Below are 26,006 nucleotides of genomic sequence, written 5' to 3' on the forward strand. Positions count from 1 at the left end.
CCAATTTTACTCCATACCTTGGTTATGCAGTCATCGATTCTCTCTTGGTGCTGAAGTTGTTTTAGGATTCACTTTTGACAGATGCTTTTTAATAGGTATATAATTTGTAGCAGTTGTGGATATAACCTTGGAAACATGAGCTGTGGTGTAAGCCAAATACCCTTGCTAGTAGAATTACAACAGTACTTTAAGAGTTTGGATTGTCCCATTCAGATCAGATAGTAACACATCAATTTGTCTGAAGTCTAATATTGATGTCTTGCCAAGGGGCTACAGAATTTATAATTTTACCTTAGTTTTTTTCTCTTTTGTTTTCTTTCCCCCTGCCTTATTTTTGCCTCATTTTCATTGCTGAGGCTTGGCTGACAGTATTTTTTCTCTGCAGTGGAGATGTACAACATGTGCCTCTATAGTGACACTATAGCCAGCTGGCAGGGAGCAGGCCCATTTTATGCTGATGTTCTTGCCTTGGTTTGCTGCTACTAAAAAGACCTCTGGGGACCCTCCAGGTGGTATTAGGTGCCACAATTATTATTTTTTTTCCTTGCTGACCATTTTACATCTTTGTCTGTAACTGATTTCTGCCTTTTCTAGTGTTGGGTCTGCCATTCCCTCCCCCTACTTTCAGGTCTCTCTAGAGCAGTGAGGCTCTTATTTGCAGTTTTACACACCAGCAAGCACACATATCCTTCTGTCTCAGCTTCTTGGGTTTTTTGGTGGTGACTGCATTTTGATAAGAATATGCAAGCTTCTTCATACTCCAGTCTCATATCATGGTAACAGAACCACACGAGCAGATACTATCTTTCAGACAGTTGTAACATCTTTACTGACAAACTGATGATGTACAGGTTAGATGTGTGGACTGTGAGACTGGCGGGTTGGGGCAGGTTTGAAGGGCTGTGATTAGCAGCACAAGGTCCAGCTGGAGGCCAGTCACTAGTGGTGTACCACAGGCTTTGGTACTGGGACCAGTACTCTCTCATCCTTCATTTAAGAGCCTGGGTGACAGAACAAGAGGGTGCCTTCAGTAGATGCCCAGAAGATAAAAAAACCTGGGTGGTAGATACAGCATCATGTTCTAGCTGACCTTATTTGAGCAGGGAGTTTGGACTAGACCAAAGTATCTTCTCACCTCAGCAATTTTGTGATTCTGTCCTGCTCATTGCTGTAACTCAGACTCTGGTTGTATTCCCTGGTCTGGCACTGTGGCAGTCTAGCAGTTAAAAGAGGCAAATGTGTTCCACAGAATCTCAGCATGGAAGTTTTATGCATAGGTAGAAATAGTATAGGCTGTATCATTTCTCTTCTCACCCAAGAGGCAAAAAATATAATTATGAACAAGCTTCTGTAACTATTTCCTTTGCCTAGGAGACCTGGTGGTATTTTATAAAAGGTAGATGATAGTATTTCCATGCCTTCTGCTGTCTTTAAAGTGCAGTTGCTAGATTACAAAGGCAGATGTGCAGAGGCACTTACAGAAGTAAGTAGATGGAACAGGAAAAACTGGTGACATTTTATAAGGGTGGTGTCACATTGTAACGTGTAGCACCTGTGTGTGTCCAGTAGCAGATCAATGCTCTGGATATTATAACCCAAATTTGTATTGCTTCTATACCTAAGTAATTGAATTAAATGTTTACAATAAACCTTGTCTGTCAGTGTGTGTGCAGTGTTCAAATGTCATGGTATTGAGCCATGGTGTGCAGATGCTCAGACTTTCAGGAAGGCACAGAAATGCAATAAAAAATGAAGGAATGAGATCTGAATTTTTTGTTAGGGCTGGGAATTTGTTGTATACAGGCCAGTAGCTGTTAGAATTGTGTAGGAAGACCAGCAAAACTTTAGTTAAGTATGAATATGTAGATGAAACCTCTTGAATTTGTTGAGAAAGAATGATCATTTTGATGTTTATGTGAATGTGACTATTTAAGCAGGTTTATAATACTTTGTCCTAATAATAGAATAGCTGTTCATAAATGCTCTTTACCTAACTTGTTGTGATAAGTATGATAATGATGAGACTAGGAAGATAAGGAACATATGTGGGTATAAATGATAGACTATAACCGTTTATAATTAACTTTCACTTTTAATGTAAATCTTTATTTTAATGTCTTGCAACAACTTCTTCATTTGTGCTGGGTTTTTGGAAAAAGTGACTTACTGAAGCATAAACCAGCATGCTGTAGGATTTGTGATCTGTATTATAAATGCATCATGATTTGTATATACTGTTGAGAATCAATGTAAACTTGTGTTTTGAATGCAGTGTGGAAAATGTTAAAAGCATGGGTGGGAGTATCTACATGTCACTAGTTCTGTTTTTCACTTCACTGTGCTAACTCTAGCATCAAAACCGCCAATGGTGTGCTTGAAATTATTTCTACCTTACTTCTAGGGGTCAGATGATTGCCTTGTAAAAATCTGGGCAACTGATGATGGAAGGTTGTTGGCTACCCTGAGAGGGCATGCAGCTGAAATATCTGATATGGCAGTAAACTATGAAAACACCATGATAGCTGCTGGAAGCTGTGATAAAATGATCCGGGTTTGGTGCCTTCGAACTTGCGCACCCTTAGCAGTCCTGCAGGGCCACAGTGCATCTATAACATCATTGCAGGTAGGTTTTCACTTTGCCAAAATCAGTCATGAGAATGTTCAGCATAATAGAAAAGCATGCCTGGCAAGTAAGCTTGAAGTGGGAAGGAATTTTCATGGTATGCATTGTGAAAAAACACATTTATTGTCAAAATGCCTGACCTTTGAAGAATCCCAGACATAATCCTTGATCAAAAAAATTGCATGACATGTGTGGGCAGTTCTGTTTTGAAGTACCATTTCTTTGAGGGCTGTGATTCTGAGCACAAGTGCATTGAGTAAAACTGCAGTCACTGGGAGTACTGTGGTTTTGTTTGCATGACTTACATGCTATTGTGCAACTTGGTTGGTGGGGAGGGAGGAGGTACCTGGAGGGCTTTGGCAAGTAACCCAGAAGGGTTGTTCTGGAGTTTTGGAGGGGGTGACAGAGCAACATTTTGTTATTTTGGTGTTCGTTCCAATCAGTTTCCCTTAAGTATGGTTTGATGCTTGACTTTTTTTTTTTTTTTTCCCTGTTGAGATGAATTGGGGAATTCCTTAGCACATCTGGAACAGATTAACAGGAAAACTTTTCTTTTTTCTTCCTCCTTTTCCCAGTTCTCTCCACTATGCAGTGGCTCAAAGAGATACTTATCTTCAACCGGGGCAGATGGAACTATATGCTTTTGGCTGTGGGATGCTGGCACCCTTAAAATAAAGTTAGTTGCTATTTTATTTATTGCTACTTCTGTTTATGTGATTAAGAATGATGTACAAATATAGAAAAAAATGTGACTAAACCAAGCTTGTCATTTTGTCATTGACTACTTCAGTATATGATTGTTGGGTATGATCTATTTCTGATGTAGCTATAGCTTGCTTGCTTATCTCTTAAAAACTAATTTGTTAATGCAACATTATGTGGAGTGATAATGTATATCTGTTAATTTCAAAAATGAGTCCACTGTTGGGGTTTTTTCTTTAATATAATGTCAAAGTTGGCACTCCATTATTCTGATGTCATCACAATTTCAAATGAAATTAAAATTATGTTAATAAAATTATTGCGATATATATTGCAAAATCCACTTTTAAAGAAGACAGTAATGTCTTAGTATAAATCAGGATAGAATATTTTTAATGTTTGTTGTTTCCTTACCTATGTTACCTTTTCATAGTTGCTCTTGGCTGTAACATGGCAGAAGGCAGATTTCATGGACAGCCATTATTGATGGCTGAAGTTGTGCCTGAAGTTTCTGCCTTCAAAGTTACTAAAAATGTTTTCAGGACTTTTATACACAGTTTTTTAAAATCAACTTGCTCAGCAGCTTTCAAATGTTCTTTGCTTTTTGTTTTCCTTTATCACTAAAACCTATAGCTTAAAATTGGAAATAGTTGTTTTAGTAATCATCAGTGGTTTAGTTCTGATGATGGGATATGTTCTTATGGATATATGCTCCTCACAGGTAAGTTCAATTTCCTTGTAGTTTTGGTAATTGCTGCTAGAATCTTTTTCTTCCAGTGTGCTGAGGTTGTGCAGAGCATGCAGGCACACTTGCATTGGTACTTTTCTAGTTGTTAGGGCCTTAACTCTTTTGATGTTCCCTGGATGTTTTGTCTCTCTTTTGGAACTGTAAATGAAGCTGTGTCTCACGTTCTTACTCCTCTGTTGCCTAGTGCAAGCTGTAATCAAATTAAGACTCCCCTTTTTACTGAGCACAGGAGGAGATAGCTTACATGCTTATTTTTGTGTGAAGGAAAGGAGTTGCCACCACATTATTTTTCTTAAGGCTTCCTAAGTTTGAGCTCTTGTTGACAAGATGAAATTTTAGTCTCTCTGACTGGTAAACCTTTTGAACCCACGTGTTTTTTTCTTTTATCTTTCTCTTTTCTTTCTTTTCTTCTTTTCCTAAGTAAAGGTTTAGTCTATGGAATTGATTTTTGAAACTAATTCTGTCATTAGAAAATAGTGAATCCTTGAGAGTTAGGTAGATTATAATATATAAGCTGCGAGATGATTATTTAGAAATCATGAAAGTTTGAATGAATCATGGAGTTGGATGAGATTTGTCTTGAGACAAAACTTAGAGAGGGAGAAAATTGGTACCTATTATGGTAGGGGATTCTCCCATGGTGATGTATATTTGTAGAATAAAAATTGTTTGTGATGTGCTCAGCAAATATTAAAAGAAGAGAAGATATTTGAGGTATGCTTTCATGTAGAAGTCATTTCAATAGATGTGATTAGACAGGGGCATAGAGAAAACAGATCAGTTGAGATGTCTTGTGCAGCACAGCAAGGAAGTGGTTTGGTAACCTAAGTCATGCCAGTGACTCGTGTTGCTTAACAACAGAGTGCAGATTAAATTTTGAGACTGGAATTTTTCTACTGCTCTTACCTTCTGTTTTGGAATACTTTTTATGTTGGGTTTGAGAAGAAGAGGAAGTCATTAACCTGTATTTCTTCAGTCTGGAAAAAAAGGAATAGATGAAGATGAGTAATGTACAGTTGTGAGTGTGTTGAAGAGGGAATATAATGAGGAATTGCTTGTGGGCCCTTATGATTCTAGAAGGTATCAAATGAAAGTATCAATTTTCAAAGTGGAAAGAGATGGTTCTTTACAAAACATGCAACTGAGTTACAAAACTCCTTGCCGCAGGGTATTATGCATTATATAAAGATATTAAAAGACATCACTGTGTGCTTTTTCTTCTTTTAGGTCTTTGTTTAAGAGAGCTGTAATGTATTTGAAGTAATTGATGCTTTTTAATCCAAACTAAAACTTGATAAAAATGTCTTATTTAGAAACAAGTATGTCTTTTAGGCCTGGAGTATAATTGTGTGCCATTTGTAATACCAAAAACAGTTGGACACACAGATGAGTCTTAATTTCTTGAATTGAACTGTGTACTAGTTTACCAAATTGTTGGTTCGGGGAAGTTTTACTTTATGTACTAAGCTGTAAACCTTCCTGTAAACTCATGTGCTTATCATGATTATTCCAGTAAACCAAAATAAATTTAACTGGGAAACTTGCAATCCAGTGTAATTTTCCACAAGAAGGCTGCATTGCATGGCCAGTGCAGCTCAGCAATGGGTGTATATTGTCAGAGCAGTTTTCAATGAGGTGATTGCACTTCGTACACACTTGGATGTGGTTCTCCTCCCAGAGCTGCAGAAGTGTGGCAGGTTCCCTCTACATCCATTCAGTTATGTGCTGGGGGAAAACAAGTACCAGCAATATAAGAGCATCAAGAGAAAGAAAGATGCCTGTTAATTTTTGTCATAAGGCATTTTTGCCATAATGTCATTTTTGAAGTTACATTAAAAAAATACGATGTGTAGGCCATCTGGAAGAGAGTATCACCGGTAAGATGGGAGGTTTATCCTTCCATTTATCTATCTAGTAAAAAATACAGGCTTTCTTCTGTTCAATATTTCTGAAGAGGAGGAAAGCTGGCAGGGACAATAAGATCTTACCATGGTTGTTCAGCCTCTGAGCTTGCTGCCCTGTGTCTTGTTCTAGTACAACTCCCACCCCCAAAAGGAGAAATTGGAGTTTTCAAACAGGACTTAGAGTTCTGAGTAGATCAGGGGAAAGATGCTGTAACATGTTTAAGTCAGAACTTGAATTCATGTTCCTCCTGAGCTTGACTGCAGCCTGCTCCACAAGGATGCAATTTCTATCAGTGATGAAAATGTGTCACTAAATTATCCCATGCTTCAAATGGGGATGGGTGGTAAAGTCTTGAAATTTTAGCTACTTTAAAGAAAAAAAAAATCAATATATCCCATCCCTGCTTTTTGTACTCAACACTACTCGAATCACCTGGTGCCCTTGGTGAGGGGCAGCCTCATGATGATCATGTGGTTGATTGATTGTCATTTCAAGATGATTGGCAGTGCCATTAGTACTTTGCTGAACTTTTTCATGGAATAGGGGAGAGGCAGAGTTTGTATTGTGTTCAGTGTGCTCTCAAAAATAATCAGTTTTATTTTTAACTACACTGTGTACTTTCTGTGGTTTTTCCTTATCTTTGCAAATGTTTATTTTGTTTCATTCTCAGATTGCAAAAATCTTGTAACTCAGCTTTGACAACAACTCTGCTACAGTTTATATTATTTAATTAATAGTATGTCTGAAATTAGTTGGTCTCCCATTTTTTGATAGCCTTGTTAATTGAGGCATGTTCTGTGTTTGGGTCAGACATATAGCTCAGTCTGGAGATGCTAGTGACAGCTTTGTTTTGATGAACTGCAAAAGGACATATTACAATAGATTTAGTGTCACAGGATGAGAGAGACATTGGTGCAGCTGACCACAAAACTCTCAGGTTGTTCAAAGGAAAGTGAGCAACGTTGTTCACACGATTCTGTGATTAGTGTGGATGCATGCTCTTTAGTGTTACAGGGGCACCTGTGTGCTCTTCTTCTTTCCTTGAAGAGATTTATGACCAGGAAGCTATCATGTCTGTCTAAAAGCAGTAACATTCCAGGTAGAATAATTCAGTTTCCAAACAGAGGAAGACTGGTTGTTGCTGCAGGCAAGGAATTCACAGAATGTAGCCCCAACAAGATGGTAAAACAATTGAAAATTTAGGCAATCAAATCTTACCCTGGGTTTAGTCTTCTTTTACTATTCTGGGTGGTGGTAGTAAACACAGGAGTTGAATCCTGCATCAGTTTGCAGTAGGGAGGAGTGAGAAAGTCTGCCTCATCAGAAACTAAATAGTCATGTGCTTCATTCAGGTTTAAGGAAGAATTATTATTACAACTGGTCAGTGCATCACAGTTAAATTAGTTGCACTGTGAAATATTTCCCTATATATCCTTTCAGAGGAAGACACTGAGTTTCATTTTTCTTGTGCCACCTGTTTGCATCACAAGTTTGCAGTGTTAGCCTGTTACTGACAGACCATATGAGCAAGGCAGCAGAACTGTCTCACAGATTTGAATAGAGGAGCTTGGTGTACTGCTTTTCTTCTTATCTATTTATTTTCCCATAATTTTAAAAAGATGGAAAAAAAATCTCAGGAAAAACACATGCTGATTGTGACATTCCTGTTTTGGACAGGACACTGATTTCTCAATTGTCATCAGTGTGATGTGATGTTTCCCATTTGCTTTATGTCATGGTTTGATGCTGGCGCAATGCCAGTGCCCCCATGAAAATACACCCTCCCTGGTGTCTGCTGTGAGATGTGACCAGGAATAAGCAAAGCAGGCTCCCACTTAGAAATAAAGAAAAGAAAACTTTATTAACTGCACCACAACTATATGTAAAAAGGAACACACAGAAAAATGAAAACCTTCCAAAAACATTCCTCCTCCCCCCACCAAATTTCCAATATATCCATCCCTCAGATCACCAACTCTCAGTCCATCACCACCCTTTAGATAATCGATTCTCAGTTCATCAAGAGGAGAGGAGTCCTTCTTGTGCCATAGGCTTCCCCAGGAAATACCATTGAAACCTCATATGTTTCCTGTCACACGTGGCACTGCCTGGAGAACATCTGCCATCGTGACCTCTTCCTTCCATGCCCAGTGCTCTCACCACTGCCCATGGACCAGAGCTGCTTCTAGGGTTGTCCTTTTAAGGATGCTTTGTCTCATTCCAAGAAAAGCACAGTCTCACCTTCAGGACACCTGTCTCCCCCAAATTTCACCTCCTGGGCCCATGGGTTCTCAACACTGAACACTGAATACTGGCTCAGAGAGGCTCTGAGCCATTGCCTCTCCCTGGATGCAGTCTCTGTGTCACAGGAAACATGGTTCTGTCCATGGCTATAACAAGAAAAGTCCAGCAAAGCCACTCCATCATCTCTTCCCACCTAAGACACTTCTCTACTCTTCTGACATCTTTCACTTCACTTGCCCAGACCTTCACACTTGCACATTTCCTTCTTCCATTTCATCTCTGTCTCTCTTCTAGGAAAAGTTAATGTTCTGCAAATTTTCATTGTCCAAAAAAGGGTTTAAAGCTCGGGCTCTGCCTGCCCAGATCTCCCACAGAGGCCGGGCACCTTCTCACTGCATCCCCCCCACCCCTTCTGCTTCTCAGCAGCACAGCCGGCACATGTTATCGAGTTTCAAGGTAGAACAGGCACAGGCTGTTCTCTCTCTCTCTCTCACCTGGGAGGAGCTGCCCCATCCCTCCTGGTGCTTCTCCCACCCTTCCATCCTCAGGGCCTCTTCACCTCCCATCTCTGTCCAAGGCCCTGGCCTAGCTCAGCCGGCCGCATGGCCTCCCCTCCCCTGCTCAGCCAGCAGCTGGGCCGGGGGTGGGATCCGAACTCTTTCCCCACTGGAACCCAAGAGAGCTTCCCCTGGGAGTGCTCTGCTTTTAACCCCTGTGTTCTCAGAGGTGTATCTGTGTCCCCAGTGGCCACACCAGGTGCCGATATGCAAATCTGAATACCTATTGGCTTGACCACAGTATACCCAGAAAACTTATTTCCTCTCAAACCACAACACTTTATTATGCAGAAGGCACTTGATGTTAAAGGGGCTGGTAATATATCACAATTCAGATATGCTGAACCTTTTTCATTAACTTGTGAATGAAGACTTAAGTTAGAGAGATTATATCACACATCTTCACATCTGTGAAGAAGTCTTGCTTTAACTACTACATGACCAGAGTTTGGCTAGTCTGCATGTTAGATTAATAAGACAATAAAACACTTAATAAATACATTGAAAATATATTTAAAGTGAAACACTTTAATGGTCCTGGAGAGAACCAGCTTTTGTCACCTTTCCACGCTTCACAAAAATACTGATTGCCCAACTAATTTTGCAATCTGCTGTATTATAGAAGAGTGCTGTAATCTCTTGTCTCCTAATGCCTAAAATAGCACACATTGGAGAGATGCAAGTTTGAGAATTTAAATTGATTTTCTGAACTAGGATATAAGTGCATACTTTCTCTATTTTGTAGCTGTCCTAATGCCAAAGGCAGAGTTCACAAACAACAGTGGAAGAAAAGAACAGCCTATTTATTTACATTTGTTCCAAGTTATGTAAACTGCATATTGAATTGTTTGATAGTTCTTGTTAGTATATCAGTTAAGGAACATTTCAACTGTTTTGTAGGAAAGATCTTTGTTTTGTTTAGTGTATCTTGTGAAGTTTTCTTGTCACAAATCTGCATGAAGTTACCTTAAAACTCCTGCAGGAAAGGTCACAGAAACAGCCTATATTGAATGGATAATTTGGAGAAAGAGTCCTTAGCAGGTACTGCTGATGTTTATTACTTTGTGTTATGCATAAACATCACCAAGATTTAATGCTTATTACTTTTTTTGAGATAGCAATAACTGATTAGTGGAGAAAGATCTTTTATGCATCTGCCTTCAGGTGAAATGAATTATACAGGCCATTTTGCTTTTAAAAGAGAACATTTTGGATAAGTTCTGAATATGCATTCTTTCATGTTAGAGCAAATCTTTAGTGATGACACTCGTGGGTGTAGTGCTGCTGTTCTCTCGTAAGTTAATTCTTTGAGGGAAGATTGCAGATGGCATACTGTGCAAGACCACCTACTGGTTTGAGGTTGCTGTAATGCATGAACAGAATTGAAATAATGATTGAAGAACTTGATCTTATTTGTTTTGGCTTTATACATCCTTACAGTGCTAGGTTCACTGAAGCTTTAGTTTTGCTTGCACATCAGATTCTGAAATGCCTAGAGAAAAGTGGGGGCCATAAAGTAAAATTTCTTACAAACTTCAGTCTTTGTCCTGACATTTTGGGTACTGTTTGAAACTAACCTACAAGGATATATGTCATTTGAATAAACTCTTATATTCTAATACCATTAAAAACTCCAAATTTATTTAAATTTCTTTGATATCCTTGTCTGTATAGAACACCCAGCTCTGTTTCTCTCTTGTCAAAGCAAGCATATGCCACAGGAGAAAACCAGGACACCCAGCGGTTTAAAACTGAACATCATGGGAAACTGGCTCAGTTCTGCCTTGCTGATAACTTCAGGAAAGTGTTTTGTGTAGCAATATCAGAAGGAAATGGGATTTAAGTTACGTTACAACTCTTGTTGATGCGTGGATTACTTAGTCCATCTGTATGTCTTAGTTTCCTAAAGATCAGATCATGAAGCATAGTCACACAAAATTGTTTATAAATGGGCAGCCATCTGTTCCTTCATATTTAATTTTATCCTTCTGTCCTTTATTTCTAAGATACTGACTCGTTTCTTGAAACTTTATTAGGAAATTATTTAACTGGGTTTTTTTTGGTTTTTTTATTTGTAGTCCAAGGCCAACGAAGTTTACAGAACGTCCTCGGCCTGGAGTCCAAATGATCTGTTCTTCTTTTAGTGCTGGTAAACAACTTCTTTTTTCCTCCTCTCCTTGTATCTGTGTAGGAAGTCATTTGAAGTGTAAAATCAAGTACAGTACAGTTACTGTAGCATATTTCATTTTAATGAGATGGATTTGAGATTAAGTGGCTGTTAAAAGACCCCAAATATTTAGAATAGAAATTCAGAATTTATGCATTAATACTTGCTGCTACAGAAATTCCTAGAAACAGTTAAACATGAAATGTTGTAAGTAAGTCTCTTGTGATTGCAAGTCTTTTCAGAACAGGAAAGATATATACCTTTTTTGCAGAATAATTAGGAGAGTCATCTTTATCTGAGGTGTAATATGTGGGGATTTGTACAAGAAGGGACTGATTACAGAGTTCTCACAGTCTGGGTTTCATTGATTCTAGAGCTGGTAACTGAAGAATGCTACATAAATAATTGGATAAAATATCAAAATGTACTGGAGCTCTAGTTCCGTTTGATTTTTTTTAAGAGGGAGGCTTCTAAGGCTTAGCTGCAAGCAAATTATTCTGGTTAGCTAATCTTTTGGATGCATCTGCTGATGCATATTTACTGACAGCAAATGTGAGGTAATTCAGCTCCAGTTAAACTTTGGAGTTTCTAAATCTTGTTTTGACTTAAAGGTCAGTTACAGACATAGTTGAAATGAGATAAAGCTATAAATTTCAGAGAATAACTTGAAATATTTGATGTTACATCCCTTTGATAATATTGTAATAACAGTAGATTGCCTTTTTTTAAGACTTATCTGTTTGTTTTTCTCAGGTGGAATGTTTTTGGCCACTGGGAGTACAGATCACATCATTAGGGTTTATTTCTTTGGATCAGGTCAGCCAGAGAAGATATCAGAGTTGGAGTTTCATACTGTAAATACATTTTTTAAAATTACATATGTACTTGATTAAAGTAATAATTTGGATATAAGGGGATAACTTGGAGAAATTTGATTTCTTTTTTCTTTTTCTGCTCTTTTTTTATATAGGACAAAGTTGACAGCATTCAGTTTTCTAATAGTAGTAGCAGGTAAGCACACTATTCAGAGCTAGCTTTTTGACCTTGTAGACATTTTTAAATACCAATTTCCAGGGAGTGTTATTTAGAAAAAGGGCTTTATTTTGAGTTTCATCCAGTAAAATTGTCTAACTGTTGGAGTCTCACTGTTTCTTTTTAATGGTACTCCTTAGTTTCACAGTTTTTTTCATTGTAATGATTGAAGTATTTTCAATTTGCTAAAATTATGGGTATAAAAATACTTGGAACTTCTTCCTGAGAAATATGTGTGTGTGTGTATGTGTATATATATATTCACATATCATATACACGTACTTTTAGATATATTTTAATGTGTAAACCTTTTTGCAGTTAAGTGACTGCTGCATACAGAGAAATTATCAAATTAGATCTAACAATGTGTTGTTTAGCTAGCCTAATGCTTTTTTTAATGTTTCACTTTAAGTTCTGAATGTTGGATATGAAGGATGCTCAAGAAAATGGTTTGGTTTATTATGAACCGTCTGACACTTTATGTATTTGATGTTCTAATGTACACTTTTATCATGACACAAATAGTTGTAAACTAAGCTTCACCCACCTCTTTCTCCTCCTCCTACCCCTGAAACTCTAAAAGAGTGATGAAAAGGATGGGAGAGAAACTCAGCCTGGGAAACACTTCTTCATATAAATATCATAATACTTACTCTGTATACAGTGCGAACTTACTGGGAATAGGTTTTGTTTTAAATCATGTCTGCACTTTTACTGGCAGGGTTCTTCTCTTGACCTGGTGTTACAGGGTCTGTCCCTTGGAAAGTTCATTGGGTTGTGCTGTCCCTCTGCCAGTGCAGTGTCATAACTCAGCAAGGTGCACCAAAAGTCATGGAACAGTTAGTTTGGAAGGGGCTCAGGATAGGGAAACAGATTTGACCTTTTAGAGGCCTTCAATTTTTTTGCTGGTATGGGAAGTTTTTTTTACCTCAAACCATTTGTACAGCATTCTGACACTGTTTGGACTTCTTAATTGTACCTTCTGGTTTTGAATTCTAATGTCTGGGACTTCAATTTTCAGGTGTCTTTTCTGTCCAGATCTGCCTTTGATCTCTGAGTAACTTTTTCCCCCTTTTGTTAGATTTGTGAGTGGAAGCCGTGATGGAACAGCACGAATCTGGCAATTTAAGCGAAGGGAATGGAAAAGCATTTTGTTAGATATGGCTACTCGCCCAGCAGGGTAAGTGATGTAAAATGTTCTGCTATCACATAGATTCTTGAGGGCCTTTGATATAATTTGCTGACTTAGTAAAAAAAAATTTTAAAAGACAGTGAGAGAAAAGAAAAGAAAAGAAAAAGAGACGGCTTAAATTATTATTGCTTAAATGCACAGTATGCTTATCTAGCTCTTGAAATCCAGCTAAAATAAATATTTGACTGCATATTCAGCTGTGGAAATTAGCTTGTCTGATAATAGTGCCACTAGTATTTTGATTAGATTAAAACAATAAAAGATAATCAAAACCCATTGAAGGTCAGATTTATATGTTTTTTTCACATAGACAGTTATTTCTGGAGCAAGAAAACCAGGGCAGGTCTCTTCTTGAGACTGCTTGCATTTTAGCATTATTTACAGATATTATGGAACATGCATGCCCAGAAAAGCAGTATTGGGTCCTTTTCATACAATATGCCAGAGCAAAGAAATTGCTGGCATTGTAAAGGTTTTGTGTTTGTTAAAGCAATCTGTGTTTACAAGAGTTTGTAGGTATGGGAAACTTCCGTACACTTGAACAAACAACAAAAAATGCTTGAAGATGGATTATGACTTCCTAGGAATTGTGGCTTGCACCTTTTTATTTTGACATGAAGATATTTTCCAGTTGGCATAAATTAAAAAGATTTATAACAGGTTTAAGGAATAAACCTTTTTCCCCTTACTGAGTGCTTTGAAGGATATTTAGTAGAAAAAAAAATTATAATGGTTTCAGGAGTAATGTGTGGTAAGATACCTAAAAGACCAAGAGAGAGATAGAAGAGAAGGCTAAATAAGCTGAAATTTAGTTAGATGTTTGGATCAGACATTATCTTTTCAGTTTTGGACAGATGCAACCAAACATAAGTTATCAAACTGTTGGAAAAGAGTGTATAAAATGCTGCTACTTTGATAACAGACTGAGTTATTCCCAATTTTAATTGATACTGGGCATTGTGGTCATGAATGCTGAATCTATCTGAGAAACTGAAATGCTCTTTTTGTAAAACACTATAGCAGAATTCTGTTTTATCCTTTTGGTGAGAGGAATAAGTGCAGTTCCAAATTTGATCTTCTCTGCACAAGAATAGTTTTATCAAAAAATGAAATCGCTGCACTGAAAGGAAAGTGTGAATTCAGCTTATAAAGCCTGCTGGGTTTTGCATTGAATCTAGAAGGGAATTTGGCTATAACTACACTTTCTATTATTGAGTTTTACAATGCATACTATTGTGCAATGTGTTGTTGTGCTTACTATATGGAAGATTCTGTATTTTGTCTGCCTACTTAGTGGTCACATGCTATTGTTGCATTTGGTTGATGTTTTCATAGAAGTAAATGTGCTAGAGAATTCAAGGGTGATTAGTCTTTAAATCACACCACCAAAATGTAATTTTTGAGTATTCTGGTATATTATATTATAGATTACTGTTGTTTGGGTTTCATGCAAGATTAAGTGCCATTATTACCAATAGTAAAATGATGCCAGGGTAGTGGTGTAGTTCTAAATATTGCCTGAGAATTTAGATAATTTAAAGGAATAGAATACTTCTCTCCATATTAAGAACTACTTGTTACAACTATTCTTTAGGACAATTTGCTGTTACTTGGTTAATTTGGATTTTTGTTCTTTAGATGTCAAAAAGTACTGTGGCTATCAGTTTAAGTAAATTAGGTCATGTATCAGAGGACATTTTCTGGAAGATCCTTTAGTCATTGTTTAAGTATCTACAATTCTTTGTGATTGTATGTGCTGCATTATAGAAAACATCTTTAATTTCTCTAGTTTCAGAGAAATTTTAAGAATATTTCTCAGGAAATATTCTTAAAAATACAGCAAAATACAGAGGTATTTTCACTTGTTAACAGTGTTAAACTATTTTGGTAAAGTGTAGGATTACACTGAATTTTTTTACTTTTTTGTTTTAGACAAAGTTGTCAAGGAGTTGAAGATAAAATCACAAAGCTGAAAGTGACCATGGTGGCATGGGACCGCCATGACAACTCTGTTATAACTGCAGTCAATAATATGACTCTGAAAGTCTGGAATTCTTTCACTGGCCAGCTCATTCACATTCTCATGGTAAGGTGTACCATCTTGATTTATCAATCTTGAATGCAAAATTTATTTATACATTATCAACATTCCTCCTTATGGTTTCTCCTGTCTGAAAACTGCCGTGACGGATGTTTCCAGATAACTGCAGTGTAATAGAGATGTCTGTCAGCTGCTTATTCGAAAATAAAAGCTTAAAGTTGCAAGTAACCACTGCTGTTCAAGATGTCTGAAACTAATTTTGGACATTTTGGTTTGTTTTGATTTTTTTTTTTTAATGGAGTTCTATCTTGAAGGAGAGAAGGAAACTGTTGGCTTTTTAATCTTTATTTATTGTGATGTTTTAAAATACTGTTAATGGGTAAATTTGCCCTCTTTAACCAGTGACACTTCAATCTAATCATTCCATGAGTACAAAAATTTGTCTTCTAACTAAAAGAAATCAACAATTTTACTAATGTCTGACACTTTTTTTGTAATAGAGAAAATGGTTAACTCTAGGTAACTTGATACTCTGCTTAGACATGGAAATACTTAATGCAAATCTCTGAAATATAGCAAGATGAAAGATGTTTTTCTCTACCTTTAAGTTATATATTTCATCCTTTATGAGTTTAAATTAAATTTCTAACTGATACCCTGCTAAAAAAGTGAAAATTTGTGGAATATTAAGACCTCAAGATACCAAGTATTGTGGACACTAATCTTTTTTAAATCTTGGGGAAAGTGTTGGGATGTACTTGTGAAGGTGACATACTTGACAAACGACTTAGGAAGGTAAAATTGCAACTGGAAAGAAAAGAGTGTAATCCACTACTACCAAAAATAAAGTGTGGTTAAAGTAGTTTTTTGCTGGGTATTTCATAGGTTAATGTGGCAACTGCCAGTGTTATCATATTGCGTCCTTGGGTAATATGTGAGACAATACTCTTTTTCATTCTGCTGTGTCTTTGTTTTCAGGGACATGAAGATGAAGTGTTTGTGCTTGAACCTCACCCATTTGATCCAAGAGTTCTCTTCTCTGCTGGACATGATGGAAATGTCATAGTTTGGGATTTGGCAAGAGGGGTCAAAATCCGGTCTTACTTCAACATGGTAATTATTGTGCTTTATACAGATATGCCAAAGCAATCATTCTAAACCTTCTGCTTTTAGTACATTTTTATGTGGGCCATCTTGAAGTATGATTTATGTATAGAGAAAGATCCTGCATCTGGTGAAGTCGCGAGAAATTCCTTTTCAGTTCAGTGGGGCAAAGAGTAAATCTGTAAAATGTTAAAAATTGTTTCTTTGGCTGTATTTCGTAGTGTTTTATTTTTGTATGCTTGATCCACACAAAATTGGAGTGTTAGTTACATTGTCAAAGATCATGTGTAAGAGACAGGGTGACAAAGACCCTCCTCTTGTGCTTTTTCCTGCCTGGGCAGCCAAGGTGGAACTTGGTTTATTTTTGCATTACTAATTCTTAATCTGGCTAAAGCTGTTCAGGAGTCTCCTGATCTCATACAAGGTTGTTGTAAGTTGCCTTGGCCCATTGAATGGAATACTGTCAGTCTTTCTGTGTAGACTCCCCCACAGGCAGGTTTCAAATTTGGTCTGTTCTGCACTAGACTAATTCTCCTGCAAGATGAATGCAATAGGTTTTTCATCTGTTTCTTGACATTAAGTGGGTCTTTGTACATACCTTTTTCCTCAAAAAGGTAATGATGTGTTGTGCAATTCAGACTTTGTCTCATGGACAAAATTACAAAAGCCTTTGTAGAATAGCCACAATAATTTGGAATGCTTGAGAATAGACAGATGGGCTTCAGCTGTAGTGGAATGGCTGTTGTGGAGAACAGCATAAAGAAAATCATCTGAAGAAGAGGCCTATGATAGATGTAGTCACAAAAAGATAAGGGACATGTAGAAATGAACTCAAGCCAGGAAGGTCACTGAACCTAAAGAAAGATTTTGAGATGTGCGTTACAGTAGAGTTCATAAGGTCTTAGAGAAAATTCATCCAGTCTTAATCAGAGAGTGCAACCTAGATTCCTTCAGCAATGGCCTGAGTTGAGGAGTGTACTCTCTGCAGTGATTTCTATAACTGAGCTTATGAAGGATCCAGGACAATCATATTGGAGCTATGAGCATGCATCTTCATTACTTGGTGCTATTCACTGTTGCCAGTTGAGGTGTGTGTTCTCATTTCATGGTTAGCTTGCATTTCCAGTTCTACTTACAATGGATATATGATGGTTTTCATGGAGTTTGGGTCAGAAGAATCTGAGCTAATCTGCTCTTTTTAAACCAAGTCCATTTAAGAGCTATCAGAGTCTAAATTACTGGTGCCTTTGATAATAAGCAGCCTCCAAAACACTGAAATATTTGTGTCAAGAGTGCCATGCAACATAAGCACCTAAAAAGGTAGTAGTCACATACGTTTTACTATATTTGGAGTCAGAGATATTTGTAGACAATCAGAAGATCTCAGCAGCTAGTAACCTGTGCTTTATGCTAGAAACTAATATGAGAAAGTGTGCCTGCTGTGTGAGGTGAGGGGAATTGTAAATCTGACAATCAGTTCATCTCAAACCAAAGAATTAGACTGTGTGAGCCAGGTATGCCAGAGAGGCATCTCTCTATGGACTTAATATTTCACCACTGTGTTCGATGCTTTAAAAGACATGGGTGGAATTCAGGTTTTCTTAGGTGATGGGTGGCAGGCAGAGGACATTGTGCAGTCACCTCTGCAGAGCTGCAAAATCTAAGTGCTCTGGTTTGCAACAGCAAGGTAAATGAATCCATACAGAGTTGCCAGTCTTCTGTTTCCTAAATGGCAAATGAAAAATCTCTCATTATCATTGCCTGGTCTGTGGTACCAGAAGTAGCACTTAGTGATTTTCTCATAATAAAAGTTCCTTTAAAAATGTTGCAGAACTTGAGGGAGTCGGTTGAATTAGCAAAATCATAGATGACTGTTGGATTAATGTTGGTCCAGTCCATCTATCCTGGATTAATTGCTTTGTACATCTGAAGCCTTGTGGCAAATCCCTAAAGTAGAGTTGGGTTTTTTAAAATTACTTTCCACCCTGCCCCAAATGCCTTCATTGTCAACATGAAAAAACCTAAACAAACAAACAAACAAAATCCCCCAAAAATTAAAAAAAACCCAAACAAAAAAAAAAAAAAAACCAAAAAGGAAACAAAACATCAAGGGATGCAAGCAGTGTCAATCTTAATTCTTTTATCCAGTCAGTGAACATGAAATTGCAAAGACAATCATAGTAACCAAATATACTGTTTGTTTTGTATTTAACTTAAACTTTGATTCCTCCATTTATTTATTCCTTGCTGGTTGCAATTTGGTCCCACTAGGTGACTCTGGTGGTCCTGCAGAACATCCTTTCCCAGGTTTTTAAACTGAAGATTTGCTATTAAATTAATTGTCATAATTGTGGTTAATTTGAAGCATCTTTGGTCTGTTTGAAGCATCTTTGGTGTGTTTGCCAGATTTTGGTCTTTATCATTAACAGTCACCCCACACTGTCACATGGGGTACTGTCAGTAAGTATATATATGCTTTATATATTTCATGTTTTCACCTGTAGTCTTCATTTCATTTGGTCTAGTTGTGTAAATATTGCATAACTTGGTGTTGGAGTCCATGGACATTCAGAACTGGTTTAATTCAGTGACTTGAGTCCCCTACACTCAGGGGTGTTTTCAATATGCCAGAGAGTGCAATTTGTCATAGAAATATCAAGAGTGTGAGATGGTTAAAGCATTTTAGGCAATTTTGACATTTAGCAAGATGATGAGATGGTTTTAAATTGCATATGTAAATACAGATGTTTGGTTTTTGGCCTATGTCATATTCACACCAGGCCTGACTTAGTACAGCTGCTAATGAAGAATTTGCTCTTGGTGCAATATTAGGGCAGTTTTATCTGCAGTATTTCCCAGGTACAAAGAAGCATTCTGAAGAAACAGGGTAATAATTCTTAAGTGGTTGGTTCCTTTAGCCAACTGTTTCAGAGTTTATGTATTTCACAAAAACAGTGTTGTTGCTACACAAAAGCAGTGCAGACTCTTGTAAATGTTTAAATTGTAGCTTATTTTGCTGAAGAATGTATGAGCTGTAGGTGTCTTTGTGGATGATCAAGGGGAAAAAATACACTGAATGGTAGGCTGTCTGGTGAAAGCAGCTGCATGATAATACACATAAAGATGTATTTGAGATGCAGTCCCTTACTCAAAGCTGCAGTGAGGCATCTGGATCCCTTGAGTGGTAAGGCATGTTTCCAACAACTGAGGGAGGTCCTTGCTTTCCTAAAGGAGCCTACAGGAGCAAGTGGCACTCATTTTTTGGGATAACCTTGGCTGATGGAGTCAGGAAATGGAAGACCTAGATTCTGTTACATCCTCAGTAGTAAAACACTCAATTCAACATCTGCTTACTCAGGAGAGCATCTTGGCTATAAATGCCCTAGTCAGGGCTTCTTCCCAGTTTTCCCAAATTATGCTGCTATGGAGAGAACTGAACCTGTAGCCTGTGCATTAGGTACTGGCTAGTTTTCTTGGGTGTACAAATCATTCTAGGTAAATTAGAAAGTGGTGGAAATTCTTTGCCTTCAGGCAAGCTTTGGTATTTACAGGATTCCTGTTCCATCAGGTGAAAAATAGGAAGTGTACACCACTCAGTTCTTGTCATAGCATTTATTTTCTTTCAGGTGTTCCCACTAAGTTACTTCCTAGTACATCTGACACTGTTGGTTTGTTAGAAAATCCAGGCTTGACACTTGATGTGTGCTGCAGCTTAGCCCTTAGGCTTTAGACAGAAGTTTCTCAATGCTGAGAACATATGAAGGCAAAAAACCCTACAGGGACAAAATATTTCAGATCTAAATGGAGATGTCTGGTAATGTTAGGTGAATGCACAGGTGTTTGGTTTGGTGATTGGGTTTTTGTTGGTATTATAATTTAGACATTAAGTATTGGTGTTCCTTGAGTGTGACCCTAAATAGGTTTGTGGTGTTATGGTGCTGCCCTTGATTGTTACTTAGGCAGTTTCACTTAGGCACACTTTCCTCTAAGAAATACCTCTTGGGATGGGCTCTGTTTACTCAGACTGCTTGTAAAAAGCATTTTGTCTGGGGCCTTGGAGGAGTATAGGTTTCTCCTGATAGTTCTTGTCCCATGAGTAGGCTGCCTTGGGAAAGAATATTGAGAGAAGTTTCCTAAAAGATTTTAGAATATGTACAAGCCTGTAGTTCTTTTCTTTATCTTTTTCTATTTGCTTGGGATTGCGTTTTGTTTTGTTTTGTTTTTTTTTTGTATGTTTTTTTGTTGTATTTTCTTTTTTTCTTTAGGTTGTTTTTTAAATTTTTTTTAAAAGAATAATTTGGTTTATAGCATAGATTTATGAACAGTTGCAGGAACATATGGTGACTCCTATTACTTTAAAGTATGTTTTTGAAAGTATGAAAGCTGTACTACAGTAGCAAGAATGAAAGATTAGGGGAGAGCAGGCATTTTTAAAATTTTTTTCACTATAGAATATTGGAATTCCTACTGTGGCTTTGAATGTCGTTGCTTTACCTGAATCTGATACCTGACTAGGCGGATTCTGTAGGTAGGCATTGCAATTACTGAAACAGGAGGCCTGTGTTTTGATAAAGACAAGCCTTATGATGTTTAACAAGTCTTTGTGTAATGTAAAAATTAATCAAGTGGGAATATTGAAGCCTTTAAAGAAAAAAAAAATATTCTGGACAACAGATTTTAAAAAAATACCCAAAGAGAACCAACCACAAAAGATATTTCATGGCTAGGTGTTGTTCTCCTGTCTTACTTGATTGACTCTCATTGTGAGTGGCTTCTTTGAGAAGGCAGGCTCAGCTGTAGCCAGCAGTCAGCCTTCTTATGTCTGACATATGTGTGCCTTGGGTGCCTCCTGTGTGCCTGACAGCCTGTCAAGGTCGGCCTTTTGCTTATTTGTAATCTTAATGTGTTGCCAGTTGTGGAGTGTTTGTCTGGACTGATTCTCGTGACATTACCTCAGTGCTAAGGGATCTGTCTGAGCAGTGTTTGTGGTAGGGTATCCTTAACACGCTCTGGGTGGTAGTTCTGGGACTCCCTTGGAACTCAGGGCTAAGATGGCCGTAGCTCTTTCATTGTACTGTGAGGAATGCTTTGAAATACTGACATGAAAAGATTCTTTTTTTACAATTTGGTATTAAATTCACAGATCCAAGTACTTCAAAATCCCCCTACCTTTGTGACTATCTGAGTTGCTGAAAGGCTAAGCCACCCTATCCTTTGGCACTTACACATCACAGTGTGTATATCTCTAACTGTTGAGAATTATATGATGAGTCTTTTTCTAAATGCCAAAGCACATTTCATGAGAGCATATGGAAATACCAAGGGTGTTTCAGAAATGCATTACAATTTGAATTGTAAACTGGTCATTTGAAGCAACCTTCTGATTCTTTTGGAGGAGAAGGAAGAAAAAGAAAAATTCTGACTGAACCTGCTCTTCCCCTTTCCCACTTTCAGCTTCCTCTGAAATGACAAGTAACTCAGTTAGATTTGTGAAAGAAAAGCTTTAATCTCCCCCAGAAACACCACTGTTCTCCTCTGTGTAAATGCTTACTCTCCACTTAGTAAATGCTGCTTGCCCTGGAAACCATATTGGTAGTTCAAAACCAGCAGTGTAACTCTTAGTGCTTGAATTGGTATTTGTCATTCTTATGCCCTCTGTCCCAGCTTTATGGAAATGGTCAGGAAATTGAAGTAATACAAAATAAACCTTTAAAATGGCAAGGCCTGAGGGACAGGCTGACATGCTTGTTGCATCGCTACTGGAGAAGATACAAGGCCACAGTTCTGTTTCTTGGCTGTTTCTGAAAGACTCTGATCCTGGAGCTAAGGATGCTCTTTCACTGAGACTTAGAAGGACAACAATGTCTTTGGTAGCTGTAGTTGGTGTAAGGTATGATGAGACTTCTCATCCTAGGATCCTAGGTCCCAGGGGAAAAATAGTTATTTTTAATTTTTTTATTTAACTAGGGCATCTTTTGTTCTAAGTCTCTATATCAGAATTCTATCTGTTTTCTTCATTTCTAGGCAGTGTTCTATTAGAAGCTTATGGTGAATGGTCCCACACTTTCATTTAAAATGCATTAGTTACATTTTATGTAAATAGACCTTGTATACAGAACTAGAAAGCTTGTGACGTGATTTACATATCTTTATATGTTTTAATTTTTAACAGATTATGAAACCTAAACCTTAAATATGAACATTTTTAAAGCAAAGTAAGAATTTACACATTTTTGTGTTTACTTAAAAAGGTTGAAGAGCTTGTTCAAAGATTTGGTTAGTGTGATGAGCGTAGTTTCTCCTATATGTGTCAAAAACCAAATTGAAACAGATACAATGTAAGCAGCTGAATTGAAAAAATGACAGTTTTCTAATGAATTAAAGTTTTGCACTTGCAATTTCCATATAAATTTAGCAGCACATTATTTTGTCCAACTTCATTTATAATTGTCAGCCCAGAAGGAAATTACTTGAAATTTTAGGATAAACCTGGATTTAACTCCATTAACAAAGATGTGTTTCTTTTTGGATTTTTTTTCTTCTAAATTAAAATCATGACAACTAAAAGAGAAATGGAGAGGAAACTTTTATTTCTGAAAGGATGAAAGAACATATTACTGGAACCTTATGTAAATAGTTACAGATATTTTCAGCAAGATAAAGTTATATGATTTGGCATTATGTTATCACATCAAAACTTAAATGTAGTCATTCTCTTTAACAACTGTATTAATAGGGAATAACAACTCTAAAGTTCTTGGTACTGAAAAACTCTTTAAAGAACTTAAATATGAACTATTGTTGAACATACAGTGCAACAGGTATAAGCTACTTTATCAGACCTAGCAAACTTGGAGGGCTGATTTTTTGCTTATGTTCTTGATTGGAGTTGGAAAAATACTGCAGAAGTTAATAATCCTTAGGGGGAAAAACCCCAAGCCAATAAAAAACCCAAACCAAATTTAAAAAAAAAAAAACAAACTCAGAGCTTTGCAGCAGGGTGAAATTGTTTTCAAATGTTTTAGTTATAGAATTATAAAATACAAACATCTCCTACTTTCAAGTATAGAATTGTAAAATTTGAATGTCTTATCCTGTCTTACCAACTTGACTCATAGGTTGAGTTGGCTTCCCTAATGTAGTCTCAAATATGATGGTTCAGTGCTTGTTATCAGAGAGATGAAAATACTGAGCTGTGGTTGAGAAAGCTGGTCAGGATTTCTTAGCAAGACATGAGGACCAGGTATTTAGCATGACTGACTTAAAGTAATTGTTGTATCACAAATTCTAGAGAAATTACCCTAAAGGGGAAAATTTACCACAGCTTGTTTATGTAGTTTTCAAACCAACATGTGTTATGGCTCTCTAATTGCTATTTAATTTTTAGTGAAAGGGTTAAATATTGGTACGTCAAAAATCGCCTAATTGTAAATTAAATTTTTAACATCTATGCATCAATGTCAGGTACATGAAGTGAGACAGTTGTGTAAATAAACTTTACTAGATGCTTTTGAAGAGCTATGGTGGTTATGTCTGGTTATTCCTGAAGTACTGTTTGTGAAGAACAAAAGATTTACTTCGCTATGAAACCTCTGTGTGTTACTTGAAGATAAGACTCCAGGATCTGCTTTTTCACTTTGAGGGTTACAACATGACTATATTTTTAACAGTTACCACTGCACAAGTTAGGTAGAAGAAAAGGTGTGTTGGAAGGATCTTGGAATGGTGCAGGGCCACTCATTAAAACCTTATTTACTTTTAGCTTTGCTGTAGTAGCTTTCATTTGACTGCATTCAAGCCTCTTATACAGTGAAGAGTGCTTTCCTATGATTGAGAGAATATACTCACAAACTTATTTTTAGATATCTTGATTTTCTGGCCAATCTTGAAGTTAAGACCCAAGCTCTTACGACTTTGCTATAGTAAAGAAAAAACCCTGACTTGTATTGGTCCTTAGTTTTCTTTTTCAGGTTGCTTCTTTATTGAGAAGCCTTGGGCTGAAGAAACAAAAAGTGGATATGATAAGGTTGCTTGGAAGTTGATCTCTGAAATTCCTTTATTTCATTTGATTGCCTTTGAAAACAATTGGAGCAGTAGAATCAGCAAGCAGATACTAACCTACCTTGTAAGGTTATGCTTATCTGGTTATGTGAAGATTATGGTTGTATCTCTCTAAATGCTGCTTTTATTTAAAATGATGTAGTAGTGAAACAGATTATACTTAGATATGCTGGCATAAAATCAGGAAATGTGGTGATACATAATTTAAAAAGCAATAATTGTATTTAAAAAATTAAACTTGTTTTTGAAACTGAAAATGCATATTTGCCATGCATCCAGTGAGAAAACTTTGAAGCAAGTGAGTATATTCATGCTAATTTTGTTTTACATTCACTATGTGAGGTTACCATGGTGAATATATGCCATTTCATAGACAGATACAAGTAAATGTGTGTAAATGGAGATAAATTTTTAATGTTATTTATATATTATGTATTAAAAAAAACCCAACCAAAACACACAAACTCAAAAAACCCTCAACCCTAAAATCATCTCACGCAATGGTGTTAAGGTTGAAAGTTATGGCTACACAGAAATTAAGGAATAAGATGGCTGAAGATCATGTCCAAGTGTTTTGTCCCCAAGTCTGTAGCAAACTGATTGTCTAATGTAAAGCTGTCTGGTGCTATTCCTGGTTCCATGCGTTTCTTTCCAAATCCTTAATTACTTTTCTAGGATGTGTGGTAGTTGCATTGCATGATTCTTTTTTAAGCTTATACATTTTCTCCAACTTTTAAACAATGTATCTTTTGAAAAATTTTAATAGAAACACTTTCTTAGCTTTTGAGAGCTTTGGATATGTTTTATATTTATTTGGGATTATTAGCAGAAGCAGTAACAGAAGTCATCATGTACAGAACTTGGCCATAAAAAGGTCAAGTTGAAGCAGCTGCAAGAATTTTCCTGATTTCTACAATGGAAATTGTGGAGGGTGTAATTTTGATCCTATTAATAGATGGTCTGCAGTACAGTTGAAGAATCAGACTGTCTGGATGCAGTAATGTGTTGGTTGTCTACTTGCTCAGTCTCTCTGCCCTCTTTACACATTTTATATTTTTTATATAAATCAGTCTAAAATATTAGAAAACCCATGGAGGTTGTAGTAGGAATGTATTTCTAGTTTTTGTGAATTTGGGCACGCACGTTTCCTGTTAATGACTGTTTTAATGTTTTAGTGCAGTTTAATCCTTGTTTTGTTTAGAATTTACTGTCAGTGTTATGGCATTAACTGATTCAGGTTAAAAGAGTTTCTTCCTGCAAGTTGTCAATCAAGCAGAGACCACTGAGTTGCAATTGGATTTTTCTGTGCTCTTGCTCCTTCAGAGAGCTGGTTGTTAACTGTCCTTTATTTTTAGCTTTAAGTGGACACTTCATTGCAGGCAGTTCCTATGCTATGGCTACTTATGTCTGTGTACCTTAATGTTTTTCCTGCCCCATCTTCTGAAGTCTGATCTTCCACTGATCTGTGTGATGTGGTTTCTTATTTTCTAATTCTACTTCTACTTTCAATGCGAACTGGCAAACTCTAAAGCCATGATAGCATTATCATATCACTTACAATGTTGTTTTCTTTCCTTTAAACCTATCAGGCCTTTCTAGGTCTTTGTTAGCAGCTACTTCATTAGTTTTA

At 36.9% G+C, this 26,006-nt stretch overlaps 1 protein-coding gene across 3 annotated transcripts in view; it reads left to right on the forward strand.

Annotated features, from left to right (window-relative positions):
* Nucleotides 1–26,006, forward strand: part of PHIP (pleckstrin homology domain interacting protein) — a 108,369-nt gene that overhangs the window by 24,267 nt on the left and 58,096 nt on the right. For all 3 annotated transcript variants that reach the window (XM_063152879.1, XM_063152881.1, XM_063152880.1), the window contains exons 8-15: nucleotides 2,402–2,623; nucleotides 3,199–3,299; nucleotides 10,858–10,928; nucleotides 11,700–11,800; nucleotides 11,917–11,957; nucleotides 13,060–13,158; nucleotides 15,103–15,256; nucleotides 16,190–16,324. In XM_063152879.1, coding sequence (XP_063008949.1) covers nucleotides 2,402–2,623; nucleotides 3,199–3,299; nucleotides 10,858–10,928; nucleotides 11,700–11,800; nucleotides 11,917–11,957; nucleotides 13,060–13,158; nucleotides 15,103–15,256; nucleotides 16,190–16,324 — 924 coding nt within the window. The remainder of the gene's footprint in view (nucleotides 1–2,401; nucleotides 2,624–3,198; nucleotides 3,300–10,857; nucleotides 10,929–11,699; nucleotides 11,801–11,916; nucleotides 11,958–13,059; nucleotides 13,159–15,102; nucleotides 15,257–16,189; nucleotides 16,325–26,006) is intronic.

Source organism: Melospiza melodia, chromosome 3, assembly GCF_035770615.1.
Source record: "Melospiza melodia melodia isolate bMelMel2 chromosome 3, bMelMel2.pri, whole genome shotgun sequence".
In the NCBI taxonomy this organism is placed as follows: domain Eukaryota; kingdom Metazoa; phylum Chordata; class Aves; order Passeriformes; family Passerellidae; genus Melospiza; species Melospiza melodia.